At 41.2% G+C, this 18,139-nt stretch overlaps 1 protein-coding gene across 2 annotated transcripts in view; it reads right to left on the bottom strand.

Moving 5' to 3' along the window:
* The window catches only part of LOC126457363 (ATP-dependent RNA helicase DHX33), a 143,964-nt gene that overhangs the window by 38,146 nt on the left and 87,679 nt on the right, over positions 1-18,139 (bottom strand). For both annotated transcript variants that reach the window (XM_050093602.1, XM_050093603.1), the window contains 2 exons: positions 8,565-8,758; positions 8,338-8,467 (listed from right to left, as the gene is read on the bottom strand). In XM_050093602.1, coding sequence (XP_049949559.1) covers positions 8,338-8,467; positions 8,565-8,758 — 324 coding nt within the window. The remainder of the gene's footprint in view (positions 1-8,337; positions 8,468-8,564; positions 8,759-18,139) is intronic.

Genomic DNA, 18,139 nt, shown 5'->3' with positions numbered 1-18,139 from the left:
TCGCCTGGAAGCCGCTGAGCGATAATAGTTTTCCTCCGGAATCCTAAACCATTTCGGTTGAAAAATCTTGATAGCCAGCCCCGGCTAGCTTTGAAACTGGTAATGCCTATTTCTTTGGCTAAAGACAATGCTTTAAGTTGGCACATTTCACTTGTCACCGCGCATCCATATTGTCGCTTCTCATCTACATAATCGCAGAGCCTTTTCTTGAGGCCCGGATGCTTCGCTTTTTGGCCACGAAATGCTCGGCGATTACTATTAGTTTCTTGAAGCTGTGTTTTATTTTTTTGCCAATCATGAATACAACTCTCACTCATGTTGTACTTTCTTCCTGCTGCACGGTTTACAATATTCTCGGCTTCTTCAATAATTTTCACTTTTTCTTTAGTAGTGTACAAGTGATAACAAGAACTTGTAGCCATAATTAACAAGTTTGAAGATGTTAATACTTCACTCCTAACATGCTACTGATGCGTCACAGACTAAGGCCGCAACAATGCAATAGTATAATGGGATGTATTGTTGGAGGCAGAGCAGTAACAACAATGTTTCAAATAATCTGCGCACCCCAGTTTTTCATCCTAAAATTTGAGAAAAAACATGCGCAGATTATTCGAGTATATACGGTAATTATTGACAAAATTATTTAATTGGATAGATAAAAAATCTACTCACCAAGCAGCAACAGAACACACACATAAAAGACTGCTGTGATTGGCAAGCTTTCAGAGCCAGTGGCTCCTTTTTCAGTCAGAAGGGTTGAAAGGGAAGATAGAAGGGTGAAGGAAATGGACTGGAGAGGTCTAGGAAAAGGGGTAGATTTTGGGAAAGTCACCCAGAACCATGGGTCAGGGGAGACTTACTGTACAGGATGAGAAGGAAAGACTGACTGTTGGGGACTGCATCGGACGAGATTTGGAAACCTGAGAGCTTAAAGGTGGAAGACAGGGTAATATGCAAGACAGAGATTATTACTAAAACATCGTGCACGAGTTAAAGTTTGAGAAGCTAAGGGCATTGTACAAAACAGAGGTGGGAAGGGCCGGTGCAAAATAGTTGGGAAAGACAATGAAGGATGTAGAGAACTAAAACGGAGCGAAGCAAAGAGTAGTTACACTGAAGATAAGCTGAGACAGAAGAAATTATCATAAATTAAGGCCAGGTGGATGGTGAGAACCGAGGACATGTTGTAATGCTAGTTCCCACCTGTGGAGTTCCGAGAAACGAGTCTGGGAAAGAAGCTAGATGGCACGTGTGGTGAAACAGGCGCCAAGGTCACAAATGTCATGTTGTAGAGCATGCTCTGCAACAGGATATTGCAAGTTGCTGGTATATGCACCCTCCTACCACCACCTCTTGCCCTGTAACTGGCAAAACATACACTATCAAAGGGAGAGCGACCTGTGAAACAACACGTCATATACCAGCTATTATGTAAATACTGTCAGCCTTCTACATCAACATGACTACCACCAAATTATCAATCAGGATGAATGGGCATAGGCAGAGGGTATAAACTGGCAACTCGCAATATCCTGTTGCAGAGCATACTCTACAACATGACATTTGTGACCTCGGTTTTGCTGATGAGTGTATGCCGGACTAGTTTGCTGCTAAGCGGCCAGCCACATAATTCAGGAAGATGTCCCCAACATTTTCAAGACTCTCTTCATTATCATTATTGAAAAATAAAAGAGGTGTATATAACCTGGTAATAAAGCCTTGTATAAGTTTCGATCTAGCCACAATCGACTAAGCGTGTATTCAAAATAACATAATACTTTCTTTACATGGCTAAACAGTGTATGTTCTTCTGTGGAATAAATCTCTCAAAAGTATTGAAGAAACCATAAATATGTTAATGCGGTGATTTATTTCTGAAATTGCCTAATTGATGATTCTTATATAAAACTCGTTTGTGAACATTTACATCAGTGAAGCGGAAATACTGATTTAAATGATGAAAGCATGGAATGGACTGAACTTATGACTGCTTGACTTTTTGAATATTTCAAATTTATGAAGGGATAAGAGCTATACATTGCCTTTCATTGGTAAGTGCAAGACTTAAGCATGCAAAACCAATTACAGTTTTCAACAAACCTTTGAAATACAGCAGATGGCTTTCTGGCTACTCCTTCCCTCACCTCCATCTGTAGCAGCAGACAATGGGCTGCGTAGATCGGAAACCAGCCCCATGTCACCCTCAATGGTCACTTATGCCAGAGGGAGAACTCAGATGGCCACACTTTCTGGACACTAGGCATGCTAAACCATCGCTTAACCAGTATCTTGTTCTGCTCTGACGAGGCAACATCTCTAGCATGCTCTCGGCAGCTCACCCACGCAGTATTGTTGTCCACCGCATTTCACCGGGATATGCACAAACTGCAGAATTCTTACCCCATCATTGTTATCCTGTTTGATGAGAGGAGTGCTACCGCAATTTTATGAAGACACCTTCCCGAGGCAATTCTACTGATTACGGGAGCACAAAACCTGATGCTAGATGTCTAGTTTGTCCTCCTCGTATCAGCAATTGGAATACCTGAAACGATTTTCCCACGCTGCTGGATGCCGCTGAACAAAGACTGCAAGCCACACATGGTCTGCCCGGACCAGACCCTCCTTGATTAAGAGGGATTAGCTCATTTCAAATGTTACTGTGGTCACTAGCTTTTGGGTTAATATGCCAGAACCAGCCCACATGGCTCTTCCAGCTTTCCCCATCACGTATTGCTGTTTTCTTGACTAGCACACCGCATAGGAATGTGGGCCACTCAGGTGTATAGAAGGGAACACAAATCGTTCCTTCAGCTTTAATGGAGACTGGCTATTTAACATAAAGATTACTGAATGGCAACGCCACAAGTAAAAGTTATTGTAGTTATTATAACCAACCATAATCAATGGTGCTATAAATATGTAACATTTTTAACTGATCAATTTGCACATCACCAATACAAAAAGAAAAGATTTTGTGCCCACAAACAGACTGCAAGAACGGAATGAATCTGCTTTAGTACAATTTAATTACTTTGGATATCAAGTGGATTGGCAAGTCCTACTGAAAACAACTGTATGTATGATACATACATGACAAAAAACTGATAACGCAACTTTGTACACATAAGAAGATTGTACCACTGCAAGTGCCTCCCTCACAAATTTGGTACTGCATAAACATATCTACATGGCACACACATCCTAAAACAACCTCTGCACACTTCACAAGCTACTGTTACTGTCTACTCCTAACTACATACACCGCAACTTCAAAACTCAAACCTCAACCCCTGATAGGACCCACACCCTGCATATAGTTGAATAACTGTAAGAAGATCCCTGACAGTTGCAGTGGACTGGGTGCCGCAGCTCTGTGTGCCTACTGCAAACAATCACATTACGCAGTTTTGTAACAGTCTCTATGGTAATGCCTCAGTGTTGCCAGAGCTCTGCAGATGGCTATTGTTTTTGCCGGTAACCATTTGCACTTCATAGTTGAAAGCAGGTAATAGTATTGCCAGCTGTCAGGGATTAACTTACACTAACTCAACTATAGCTGACCTTTACAATTTGCCACATCCTCCAAGACTCTGTCCAAATACTCCATGAATTAGAGATAAAAAAAAAGGCCAAAACTCTGTTGTTAACTTTTCCACCAAAATCCCCAATCCCACAACGTTTCACACCTATCCAAAGGCCTCATCTTCAGCCTCACAACAAAGTTTAACCATGATGGACATATTGAAGACCTACTCTACTTCTCCCAATTTCTACAGTGGAAACATCTCTTTGCTACCAATCCCTCCAACCACAACCAACCTAGTCCCAACATTGAACCTTGCCTCTCCCAGTTAATACCACCATCCACCCATGGTCCCCCATTGGGTCACCTTTTGGGAATTCCTTACCTTCAACTTGGTATCACCATCCTTCCCATATCCCTTCTACAAACACATACCTTTCAGCAAAGGAAACAAAAGTCATACACATCCTCAAAACAGATCCTGATCTTACCATCCTCCCTGCAGACAAAGACCCCACTACTGTTGTGATGAACAACAGTAACCAACTAACAGAAGGCTTCTGCCAACAGTCTGGCTCCTCCACCTACAAGCTCTGCCATAGTGATCCTGTCCCAGAAGTCCAAAATAACTTCAATCCCTACTGAATACCATTCCAGTACCTCCCTCTCAACTCCGTTTCCCTAATCGCCCTAAACAAAACGCTGCACAAGCATACCATCTACTTGCTCCCCAAAATTAATAAACCCAACAATCCTGGACACCCCACTGCAGTTGGTTATTGTGCTCCCCCTGAAAGAATTTCTGCTCTTGTTGACAAAAAGCTTCAAGCAACTGCCCGAAACCTGGCCTCTCACATCAAAGTACACCACCATCCCTCATGCCGATGGCCTCGCTGCTATCGAACACTATTTCTCTCAATGTCCTTCAGATTCCAGACCCACTACCTCGTTCCCTATACACTACCACTACAGCCTAATACATAACTACTTCTCTTTTGAGGTATATTAACAAATTTGTGGAGCCACGAGCACCAATGTGACACCACCTATGCCAACCTTTTTATGGGCCATCTAAAGGAAACCTTCCTAACCTCCCACACTTCCAAATCCTTTGTTTAGTTCATGTTCATTGATGATATCATCATGGTCTGGACTCATGGCCAAGACACCCTATCATCATTTCTTCACAGCCTCAGCACCTTCTCTCCGCTTCACTTGGTCCTCCTCAACCCAGTGTGCCACCTTCCTGAATGTTGAACTTCACCTCTCTGAAGGCTCCACCCTGCAATCGAGCCTACTATGTCAAAGACACCAACCAATTCCTTCACCGACTCTCCACCATCCACACCCCTTTATTCCCTGGATCCCTACTCATCACTAATCCCTGTACATCAACATGCCTCATGCCCATGGTCTTACCACTATTAAACACTACCTTTCCCAACATCCTTCCGACTCCAAATCCACTACCTCATTCCTATTACACCTTACTAACTTTTTCCTAAACCACAACTACTTCTCATTTGAAGGGAAGTTATATGAACATATCCACAGCAAAGCCATGGGCACTCACATGGCACCCTCCTACGCCAACCTTTTTATGGGCCATCTAGAGGAGACCTTCCTCACCTCCCAAACTACCAAACCCCTTAGCCTAGTTCAGATTCATTGATGATATCTTCATGCTCTACGCTCAGGGCCAGGTTTTTTTCATAACCTCAACACCTTCTCCCTCTCATGCTTCATGAGATCCTCCTCAACCCAGCATGCCACCTTCCTAGATGTTGGCCTTCTCCTCTCTGGTGGCTCCATCCCCACCTCCATCTACATTAAACCACTAACTACTAAAAGTATTCACATTTTGACAGCTTTCATCACTTCCACACCAAAATATCCCTCCCATACAGCCTGGCCATAGGTAGAGGGCTTATATCCAGTGATGGAAACTCCCTCATCCAGTACGCTGAAGGTCTGACAAGGGCCTTCGCAGACAGGCACTACCCCTCCAAGCTAGTCCTCAAACAGATTTACGGATTTCCCATGCTGTATCCTCAATGCACCCCTAATCCTCCAACCATCCCCAAAGAATCAGTTACAAAGTAGTGTCCCCTTGTTACCCAATACCAACTTGGACTAGAACAGGGATCATATCTACAACATCCTAGTCCATCCCTATGCCACTCCCAACCTCAAATTCTTGTGACAGGGGTCATGTCCCTGTGAAAGACCCAGGTGCAAGACCTGTCCAAACTACCCACCCAGTGCTTACTACTCCACCCTGTCACAGATTTATTCTACCCTATCTGTGGCAGCACCAGCTGTGAAAGCAGGCATGTCACATACCAACTCTGCTGCAATCACTGCAGAGCTTTTTATATTGGTATGACAACCAACCAGTTGCCCACCAGAATGAATAATAATTGCCAAAATGCGGCCAAGAACAAAGTTGACTAGCCAGTTGTGACGAAGCAAGCTGGGATCTCTTTACTGCCTCTCTTGTTTTGCCATTTGTCTCCTTAAATTAAGTTTATTTTCATTTTTGCCTAATTACCATTAATATGCAATGGTATAATCTGATTTATTTTGACCATTTGCTACAGATCATTATAAGGTGTAATCAGTAATTGTTTCTGTTGCTGACTTATAAACAAAAATAATTCTGTACTAATTATAAACATTTGGAAGAACTACTCGGCTCCTTAAAGTATTTATTTGGGTCTATTCGAAAACATATAAGCAAAGCCAGCCCTTAATTAATTCCAAAATAATTACCAGGTTTGTCAAAAGTATTGTTTGTGTAAAGATATCTGTTAATTTCATTATTTAAACAAATAACTTGGCCTAACTTTTGTGGTAGAAGGAACTGTTCAAAATTAGGAATTTTTTGATGTGTTCAGTTAATTGAATGTGTTATGTTCTAATTGTAATTTCTGTAACTTAAACATTGAACAATGTATAGTTTCAGTGGCTATTATTGTGGGGATATATAAAGGACTGATTTTTGGTCCCAAGACAGTCAGTCCACAGCCGATTTTCAAACGTGAAACATGTATTAGTTAGACTAACAGCAATGCATCAACTTAACAGTGGAATAAATGTAACACAAATAGGTCATATATTAGAACAATTAATGATGATGTCTGTTTAATTAATGACAATGTCTGTTTAATTTATTTGAAATATAGTGTCACACATACTGCATTATTCTGCAAGAACTGTGAACTGTGTGGTTAGGTTTTACTGCTCATAGATGTTCAACAGCAAATTATTGTCGCAGTATGCTGATGTTGCCTGCAACATATTAATGAGGCTTATCAACATTTACCAATTGTGAACTGGCCATATGGTTGTGTAATATTGGGGAGGGTTGTGAACAGTGAAAGTAAAGAACTGTGAAACACAATTGTGCAACTGTCGTCTACATCATTTATAGTAGTCACTGTTGAACTTCCACCCCCCATTTTCCAGCCAGTATAACAATGCAGTACATCGACACCGAGGACTATCAACGAATAAATGAAGCAGGAGAATGTCACACAGTGTCACAACATGCTCAATTTCAGTGGAGGCTTCACAAGGCAGGCCATCTGGAGCTTTCCTTCCACCACCAGATTTTATAAATTACATGGATGAGAGTTATACTTGCATCCTGTAACTTTACTGGCCTCAATCTCCCGCAGTTTCCCCTTTCTCTGTGGTGTCACCCCCTCCTAATTCATGTCTCTATGTTACCATCACCTTACGCCACACCCCACTGGCTCCAGCACCTGAGCATCACACTCCAGCCTATGCACCAGGCACACCTGCCTTCAGCATTTCTAGCCAGCAAGCCAGCTACCTCCCTCTGGGCCACTATCTACTCACCTCCAACCCCTCTTCCTGCGTCCCACCTCTCTCTCCATCCGCCCTTCCTATCCAACACAACCCACATTCCATCAGTCCACCTGTCAAACTGCAATCCCTACATTTTGTGTCCAGCTGGCACCATATAGGGACACAGGCAAGCGCTCACATTGTATATGTGTGTGTGTGTGTGTGTGTGTGTGTGTGTGTGTGTGTGTGTGTGCGCGGGTGGGTGGGTGGGTGGGTGGGTGCACATACACATATGAGTGTATTCTAACTTGACAAAAGATTTATTCTGAAAGCTAGCAAGTGTTCCTTCTTTTTTCTGTTGTCCTGTTGATAGAAATGGAAATGAGTGTATGCCCCTTGCGGGGCAGGTCCGGCCGCCTTGGTGCTGGTCTTATTACATTCGACACTACATTGGGTGACCTGCGCGCCAGATGGGGATGAAATGATGATGAAGACAACACAACACCCAGTCCCTGAGTGGAGAAAATCTCCAACCCAGCCAGGAATCGAACCGAGGCCCATAGGACGGCAATCCGTCAGCTGAGCACACAGCTATCAGGGCGGACGTCCTATTGATGACTCAATGCTTCTGCTATTCAGTGAGTGGTCTCCCTTACTCCCAAATTATTTACTTTCTTATGTAACTTTGCTAATTTAAATATAAAGAGATTATCTACTTCCCATCTCATTTTCTTCTTCCGAAACACAAGGAATTTTACTTTAAGTAAAGAATATGCTATATAATTATATGGAGTATTATAGGTTTTAATATTACAATTAGAAAACAGAAGGTGACCAGAGAATAGGCCACTGACATAAAGATTTTATTCTGGAAGATTAATATCTGGAGGTAGATCATTATACAAACTAATCCAGATACAGAGACTGCCTACAGCAATAACTAACAATCTATTTCAGAACTGGCTTTATACACAGGAAGTATAAATATTTTCTACCTTCCTCGTATACACACGGTAGCAGTATCCAGTTGATTCTCGACCAGCCCGGCCTGTTCTCTGCCAGGCTTGTGCTTGTGAAATTCTTTGCACTTTCAAGATATCCAGCCCTGTACCAGGATGGTGTGACCTAGAAAAAGTTTAAGACAAAGTTACCATTGTTAAGTTATTTAACAAAAGAAATAACTGAAATCTATAGCAATAAGAGTTTTAACTATAGTTCATACCTCGCTTTCACCATTCCACTATCTATAACATACTTTATTCCACTGATTGTGACTGATGTCTCAGCGACATTTGTGCTTAGTATTACTTTCCTCATGCCTTTGGATGTAGGTCGAAAAACATCTAACTGCTGATGTGATGGCAAGGATGAATATAAAGGATAAACTCTTAAAGGTGGTGCCTTGCCCTCCAGGTCCTGAAATTATTGAATAATTATAAAATAATATGTGCACGTCAAAGTAAAAGTAACTTATGTAAAAAATACTTATCTTAATTATATATACATACACTCACATCAATGAAATTTAGCATAATTAAAGAAAACAACTTAACTGATTTTATTACCCATAAGTAACCTTAACAGAAAATTCTTTATTCAACTTGTAAAACTGAACAAGTACCATGTATTTCTTTCTGTTATTACTGTGTTGTACAAACATCACAATAAAAAAATTCTTTCACTTACTGTTACACAGACAGAAAAGGAAAGTGTTATGTTATGCACACCTTAACTAAATGCTATCAAACAGATACTCCAGTATTTATGTTCTGTGGAATATTATGTTTAAAATTAGATCCCTAGGCCAGCTTATTTTCAATAGAGAAAATAGCCATTACTACAGACAAAAAATGGTATGAGTATATGATGGTTACTGGGTGTGTCACACACACTCTAAGTGATGGGTTGGGGGGGGGGGGGGGGACACATCATGAAGGAATTATGTTAATGGGGTGGAAATGAATAGATGCAATTTACATGTACAGACAAAAGCAAATTATTATAATTTCAGAAGAATTGGATGATCTGTTCAATAGAAACAGCTCCACAAACTGAACAAGTCAATAAAGCATTGGTCCACCTCTTACCCTTATGCAGGCAGTTATTTGGCTTGGCACCGATTGGTAGAATAGTTGGATGTCCCCCTGATAGATATCATCCCAATTTCTGTCCAATTGGCCCATTAAATTGTCAAAATCCTGAACTGGTTTGAGGAACCTACCCAGAACACTTCCAGTGGATTCAATTGTAGGCAGATTCAGCTACCTTGCTGGTCCAGGTAGGGTTTGGCCAGTATGAAGACATGCAGTAGAAGCTCTTGCCGTGAGTGGGTGGGCATTATCTTACTGAAATGGAAACCCAGAATGGCTTGCCTTGAAACCCAGAATGGCTTGCCTTGAAGGGCAACAAAATGAGACATAGGATACCATCAGAATACCTCTGCACTATAAGGGTGTCATGGATGACAACCAAAGGGGTTCTGCTATGAAAAGAAGTGGCATCCCAGACCATCACTCCTGCTTATCAGTCTCTGTGGTGGGTGACAGTCATTTTGGAATCCCACCACTATGTGGGGAGTCATCAGACATATCTTCAGCCTGGAATCTCATTGACTTGAGTAGAACTGTCTTCAGTGATGAGTCGTGCTTTGAATTGAATCCCTATGACCAGCAAAGATGTGTCTGGAGACACTCTGGACAGCAATGGAATACCAACCTGTCACCCGCCATACAGTCCAAAAGCCAGGAATGATGGTCTGGGGTGCTATTTCTCTTCATAGAAGGACCCCTTTAGTTGTCATCCACAGCATTCTTACAGCACTCTGTAAGTTGACAATATTCTACACTCTGTTTTGTTGCCCTTCATGGCAAGCCATCCTGGACTTACATTTCTACTTCTATATCTATGCTCTGCAAACCACTGTGAAGGGCATGACAGAGGGTACGTCCCACTGTACCAGTTAAACCAGTTTTTTCCCAGTCCATTCACATACAGAGCACGAGGAATGCCTGTTTGAATGCCTCTGTAAGTGCTGTAATTATTCTAATTTTGTCCTCATGATCCCTATAGGAGCAAAAAGTTGGGATTTTTAGTAAATTCCCATAGCATCATTTAAAATATGTTCTTGAACCTTTGTTAGTATACTTTCTCAGAACAGTTTACATCTGCTTTCAAGTCCATATCAGTTCAAATTCTTCAGCATCTCTGTGAAACTCTCCCCTGGATCAAAGAAACCTGTAATCGTTCATGCTGCCCTTCTCTGCATACACTCAATATCCCCTGTTAGTCCTATCTGATATGAGTCCCACACACTTGCGCAATATTCTAGGATGGGTTGTGTAAGTGACCTGTAAGCTGATTACACTCCCCCAGTATTCTACCAATAAACCAAAGTTTCCAACCTTTGAACCACTTTGAAATCTTATCAAAATCAGACTGAATATTTATGCTTCTTTTGGACAGCAGCTCATCATAGATAAATGCATCATCTACAAGAAGTTTCAGGTTAATATTAATGTTGTCTGTAAGGTTATTAATATATAACACTGCAAGGGTCCCAAAACACTTTTCTGGGGCATACTCGAAGTTACTTTTACATCTGATAATGATTCTCCATCCAAGATAACATGATATGTCCTCCTGAGCGATCCAGTCACAAATTTCAATTGGTACACCATAAGAACATGCTTTTGACAATAAGCATAAGTGTGGTACTGAGTCAAATGCTTTTCAGAAATCAAGAAATACTGCATCTAACTGACTACTTTGATATAAATCTTTCACTGTGTCTTGTACGAAAAGTGAGAGCTGGTTTCAGATGATCGATGTTTTTGGAATCCATGCTGATCGGTTTGAAGGAGGTTGTTCCAGTCGTTTGAGATACCTCATTGTGTTTGAGCTCAGAATACATTTTAAGATTCTACAACAAATTGGTGTTAAAGATACTGGACAGTAGTTTTGTGGATCACTTCTACAACCCTTCTTGTAGATGGGTATGACCTGTACTTCTTCCAACTACTGGGCATAGTTTTTTGTTCGAAGGATCTATGACAGGTTAAAGTTATTTCATCCATATTTTCATTGGTATGAGGATTAAATTGGGGGAATTCTCTTGGGTTTTCCTTTGAAAAGGGACATTTGAAAACAGACTTAAGCATTTCAGCTTTTGCTTTGCTACCCTCAATTTTAGTTCTTGACTCATACACTAGGGACTGGACACAAACTTTGGTGCCAATAACAGCCTACACATGACCACAATATCTTTGGGTTCTATGAAAGATCATTTGACAATATTCTGCTAGAGTAGTCACTGACAGCATCACATATTGCTCTCTTGACACCCAAATGCATTTCATTCAGCATCTCTCTATCTATAGCCCTACACTTTGTTTTACACCTGTTATGCAGTAACCTCTGTTCCTTTACAAGATTCTGTACAGTGACTGTATACCATGGAGGGTTTCTTCTATTATGAACTATTCTACTGGGAACGTATCTATTCAGTGTGTAGTCAACTGTTCTTTTCAACTTGAGCACAGTTCCTCTACGTGCTCCTGTCCAGTGCTGAAGTTCCAGGTTCCTCATGAAAGCTGTGACACTACTGATTTTTTTATCTAGTTTACTGGACATATATATCTTTCAGCTTGTTTTAGTTGTCCTTTGTACTTCAGTAATCATTGCTGCCACAACCACATCATGTTCATTGATACTAGTTGTGCTGTGGACATCCTCTAAGAGGTCAGGTATATTTGCTGGTATTAGATTCAATAAATTTCCATCATGATTGGGGTTCCTAACAATCTGTTCTAGGTGGTTTTAAGAGAAGGCATTTATTATCGTTCTGCAGGATGTCTTATCATATCCATCACTAATGAAACTGTAACTTTCCCATTTGACTGTTTGATGATTCAAACCTCCTCCAATGATTACAGTATGATTGGGGAACTAACGTACAAGCGAACTGATGTTTTCTCTAAAGTTTTTGGTTACATCAAGAGATGAGTCTGGTGGGTGATGAAAGGATCCAGTTACCCTTTTATTCCCACCCCTGAAACTGTTTTTTTGCTGAAAACAGTTTCACTAGTAGCTTCAACTTCTACCTTGGTGGATCTGAGTTTCTTCTCTACTGTGACAAATACACCACCTCCATTTCCCATTATCCCATCCTTTCGATATACAATTAAATTTTCCCCAAAAATCTCACAGCTATCACTTTGAGGTTCCGAATAGCTTTCTGCATCTAGTATTATATGAACTTTCCTACTTTTCAGGAGCACTTTGAACTCTGGCACTTTTTTTGCGAATGCTCAACAGTTAACCAAAGGGATTTTAATGTTCGTGTGGGAGGCATTTCTTTCGATCTTACACTGATACTTCTGGGTTTCCTACAGCTTTCGTTATCTGGACCCCACGCACGATCAGGCTACTTGTGTAGTGCACACCTGACCCATTGAGCAGGACCCTACCATTCTCAACCCTATGGTGCAAGTCGAAGAAATTTGTCACAGAACCTTCGAAGTCTCTGTCACAGTCCTTCCACTCGACTCAGAACTAAGGAGCCATGATCAGTTACAGGGACAATGCTGCAAATTGTGAGCTTCACTGAAACTCTATGAGTAAGACTGGTCTTATTAACCTTCTCTGCCAGTTGCTGGAATGATCCAAGTATAAGGCCCCCAGGCATAAACACCAAGTGCACCTGGTGTTTTTTCCTGCCCTTGCTGCCATTTCCCTAAGTGATACCATCATTCACCATACGTTTGAACTGCAAATGATTAATAGACCGCTACTCTTTTGCATTTGCCTTCTCTTAATACAAGATAAAACAGATTTCCCAACTGGTTCAGTTCAGACAAGCTCAAACTTGGTTAGGGGATGAGTATAACACCCTGAGTGCCCAATGGTCTCTGTTCACCCAGTAAAGGATGCCTATGTCTAGCGCAGAAATGCCACTTGCAGTCAAGTGAACGAGTGATGACAGATCCCGATCTCCTACATTTCAGCAACATAATACCCATCTGCACACAGCGATAGTTTCTACTGCTTACCTTTGTGCTTGGCAAACCCTACCTTGGCCAGGAAGGTTGTCAGATGTCTCTTCAATTGAGAATGTTTGGAGTGTTACAGCCAGGGCCCTCCAATCAGCTTGGAATTTCGATGATCTAATGCGCCATATGGGCAGAATTTGGCACAATATCCTTGAGGAGGATATCCAACAACTCTTTCAATTAATGGCAAGCCAAATAACTTCTTACATAATGGGCAGAGGCAGAGAAACAGATAATTTTTTGATCAATTTGTGAAGCTTTCTCTCTTCAATAAATCACCCAATTTTTCTGAAATTTTAATCATTTGTTTGTCTGTACAACACATCTATCAATTTCCATCCCATCCGGATAATTGCTACATGATATTTTTCCCATACCAGCTGCCACACTATGGTTATTGTTCCAGTTCCTGGCGATTTTCATAAGACGTATGTGAAATGAGCAAGCCTTCCTTATCTGAATGTAGCTGCACTTATTAGTGTCTGAGAATGATGGAACTTGGCAGACATGTTTGTGTGATGTTTTAATATTCTTGAAGGGTGTGATACTTCTGAAAACACATGCCTTTGTGTAACAGTACTTCACAAAACTGGCAGTAGTATCTTGCTTCACTTCTTTTATGATGCTCTGCGCAAACTCTGCAAGACTGTGCTGGATATTTCTTTTTTTCATTTCCCACAATAGTCCGAACAGTATGTTCTTTAATGTTTCCTTCCTGACAATCAACCTGGTGGATCCTTAGCAGGTGCTCATTTTGTAGATTGGATTGCTTCAGTTTCCTCCCCATTAGCTGTGGAAACTTGTTGATCACTTGTCCAGCCTCTTGCAACTTCTTTTAGGAATGTTTTATATTTTTTTTGTATATCTGGATTTAGGTTTTTCGCATTATCCTAAAATACAGAATATATTGATCAGCTCTGTCCACGTCTTTCATAAATTTATTGTACATCACAATATGTTTTGGTTTCTGCATAATTTCCCACTGTTGTGTTTTTCCCCTGTTGCAGCCATAGATGCATCATGAATTATTGTTATCATTCTCACCTCAGTTTTATCTTTCCATAACTGCAGCAAAATGTCACCTTGTCTTCCAAATGTAGTGTCACCTTTCTTTAGAGATTTGGCTTCTGTTCGTAGACATTGAGGGAGACCTCTATTGATTCATGTGGTACTTCAAACTCATGATTCCTTTCTAGAAGTGTTTCGGCTGTACTGTTGTAATAATTGTCTTGATAAATGTGGTGCCACATGCCAAGATGAGGTGGAAGTACATGAAAAATAGTGTCTTGAAGCTTTTTTCCTTTCCCAGAATATTTTTCGGGACTGGAGACATATACACTTACACTTTCGCAATCCATACGAACAAGCAAACAGTGTCTGATAACTTTTCCAGGATTGTATGTCCAGAACAAAGCCGCCCTCTCCATGGTCTCATTGCTTCATCCAGAGAAAGCTCCTATTCAGGTTTGCATAAGGTCTGAAATTTATCTAGGATGCACTGAGAGCACTGGTTCAGTTTTTTAGGGTCTGTTTTCCTGACCGCTCTGTAAGCAATTGTAATTGAAATGCCACGATTCCCATTTCTGCCCAAAGCGATTTCTGCTCATTAGCTTGCCAAAAATCGGTGTCTCTGTTAGAGAATCTGTTGACCTATAGTCCTTCAAATAATATTTTTTTAATTTTTTTTTTATTTGCCCCATGTAAATGGTTTTTGTTTTGTTTGTAATACAAGTTTCATTGTGTCGACATCTGGGCAAACAATTCATCTCCTAGAAATAATTCCACAGTGCTTATAATGCTATTGATCACACTGGGAAGAGTTTTTACACTTGGAATTCCTCTAAATGTTCCTAAAATGATGATCTTGTCCTTCTCCAGCCAACTTTCATTGTCAGAAGCTTCATCATTTACATCGTTCACAGTTATTCCACTTTTGTTGATTATAGCCATTTTGTTTTCTTCTTCACTTCCACTACCACTATCAGTAACATCATCTGAATCATTTGGAACATCAGAAAAATTGTCCACAAATAGCTCAGTAAGAATCTCGCACACACAAATCCATGTGAGCCGTATGCAATGTGTTACTAGAACTTTCCAGGTGCAGATCAGAACAAGCATGTCCGGAGGACATGCATATCCAGTTTATTGCCATTTTCATACACAAATAGAACATTAATCACTGACATGAGGAACATCATATCAAGAGATCACACTCACTGTTTGCTGTAGTGCAATGACTATAGAACTAGAAGTGACAAGACAGAGGGCAACTGTGGCAAGAAGGGTATGCAAGTGGTCATCCTGAAGGATGACACCACAAGAAGGGAGCAAGGTTGGTCGACTGGCTCTGAAAATAGATGGATGGCAACAGCTGATGTCCAAGCAGAGCTTAGAGGTCGAATACCAACATGACCCATCGGGATCCTACACCTGGAAGTTGGGTTGAGATCTTTGGTTGCTGTGCATTGTTTACTGCTGACATCATACCAAGGACAACAGAGATTTTCATGGTCTAGAGCCTGTCAATTGGACATTTAGTGGCTCTCTGTGGTGTTCAGAGAATAGTCTCATCTATGTCTGTAGTGGTCAGATCAACATCAACAGATCAGGGATGGCCTGGTTGAAGGTCATAGTAAGCAGCTATTCTTGAGAGTTCATGCCATTTGGACTCCTGAAATCATGGCGTGGGTTGCTACTGGCAACAGGACTGATTTCATAATTGTTGAAGGGAGGCTGAATATTCATTAGTGTATGGTAAGAGTGGCAAACCCTGCTATCATACCATTCATGACCAGAAGGATGATGCAAGACCCCACACTGCAGTTCACACCACAATTGCCTTGAGGAATTTATGGATTCGTGATTGGCCAGCCTTGCCTCCTGATTTGTCACTCAAAGAGCACTTCAGGGATATGCTGGGAAAACATGCATTACTCCAGTCGGCAATCTTCATGAACAGATATAGCATGCATTTTCAGGCATGATATGATATTTCTCAAGATGACATTCTGAGGCTGTTTGCTTCCACACCACCACAAATACTAGGATGTTTTTGTGCCCGTACGGTCACAACTTATACTGCTCTTGATGATGGACATCAGTTCTGGATGAAGTGGAAGTGTAATCATTTGATACCCATGATGTGATGAACATCTCCACAAAGTTTAATATATAACAGGTTGATTCTTCATCAAGTAACATATTCAATTTCTGTCACTGCACAACCTTTACAAAAATGATAAGCCAATGCTACAATCTACAACAGTCTTTTCTTTCCCCATGTGACACATCCATTGATGCATAATGCCACTTAATGATAATTTAAGAATTCTGAGATTTTGCAATAATGTGTGAATGTTAAGTGAGACAATCAAACAGTTTATTTCAAAAGACAGAATGATATCCACAAACGTTAAATTCATGAAGGAGCTGTGGGAAACTAACTAAAAAAATTGTAAAAAGGTGGCCATCAGTATAACAGAGAGCCAGTAATGAAGCTTCGTCATATGACCGAAAGTAGAGAGTAAATATTTAAGATATCATGAAAGATAAATAATGTTACAGCAATCTATGACTGGAACCAAACACATAAAACACAAGGAAATCCTACAAATAATTTAAGATATCATGAAAGATAAATAATGTTAAAGCAATCTATGACTGGAACCAAACATATAAAACACGAGGAAATCCTACAAATAATAATAATAATAATAATAACAATGTAGAAAAAGACAGATTTCTACTTACTGTAAGGAAGACATGTCAAGTTGCAGACAGGCACTATTATAAGACACTCACATAAAGCTTTCAGCCGCAGCCTTCATCAGTAAAACAAACACACACACACACACACACACACACACACAAAACCTCCAACTCCAGCATCTCAGGCCGGAATGCAAAATCACGTGGGATGCAAGCAGCAATCTGAGGGGGCAGAGAAGGGGAAGGGATAATAGTGTAGGGGTGGGGAGAGAGAGGAATGCTGTCTGGTGGAGTGTGCAGGGGCTACACTGCCAGCAGGCGCAGCATAAGGAGGTTGTGGACCAGGGAGGTGGGGAAAATTAGGAGCTAAAAAGGAGGGGAGCAGGGAAAGACAGGCAGATGCATTGGCAAAGGGCTGCAAATAAACAGGGTGGGAGGTGACAATGGGGAGGAGATGATAGGATAGAATGGGTGGAAACTATTGGGTGGAGGGTGTGGGGCAGTATTTTACTGTAGGTTGAGGACGAGATAATTACGGGAGTGGAGAATGTGTTGTAAGGATAACTTCCATCTGCACAGTTCAGAAAAGCTGGTGGTGGAGGGTAGAATCCAAATCGATGGGGTAGTGAAGCAGCCATTGAAATCAAGTGTGTTATGTTCAGCTGCATGTTGTGTGACAGGGTGGTCTACTTTGCTCTTGGCCACAGTTTGGTAGTGGATATTCATTCTGGCAGACAACTGCTTGATAGTCATACCAAATTAAAAGCTGTGCAATGATTGCAGCAAAGCTGGTAAATGATGTGGCTGCTTTCACAGGTGGCCCGGCCCCTAATGGGGTAGGATAAACCTGCAACTGGACTGGAATAAGAGGTGCTGGGTGGGTGGGTTGGGCAGGTTTTGCACATGGGTCTTCCACAGGGATATGATCCTTGTGGCAAGCGGTTGGGATGAGGAGTGGCTTAGGGATAGACTAGGATGTTATGGAGGTTGGGTGTGTGACAGAACAGCAATTCAGAAGGTGTTGGAAGTACCTCGGGTA

The sequence above is a fragment of the Schistocerca serialis genome, chromosome 2 (assembly GCF_023864345.2).
Source record: "Schistocerca serialis cubense isolate TAMUIC-IGC-003099 chromosome 2, iqSchSeri2.2, whole genome shotgun sequence".
Lineage (NCBI taxonomy): Eukaryota > Metazoa > Arthropoda > Insecta > Orthoptera > Acrididae > Schistocerca > Schistocerca serialis.
The sequence above is the reverse complement of the archived record's forward strand: the minus strand, read 5'-3'. Positions and strand labels throughout refer to the sequence as shown.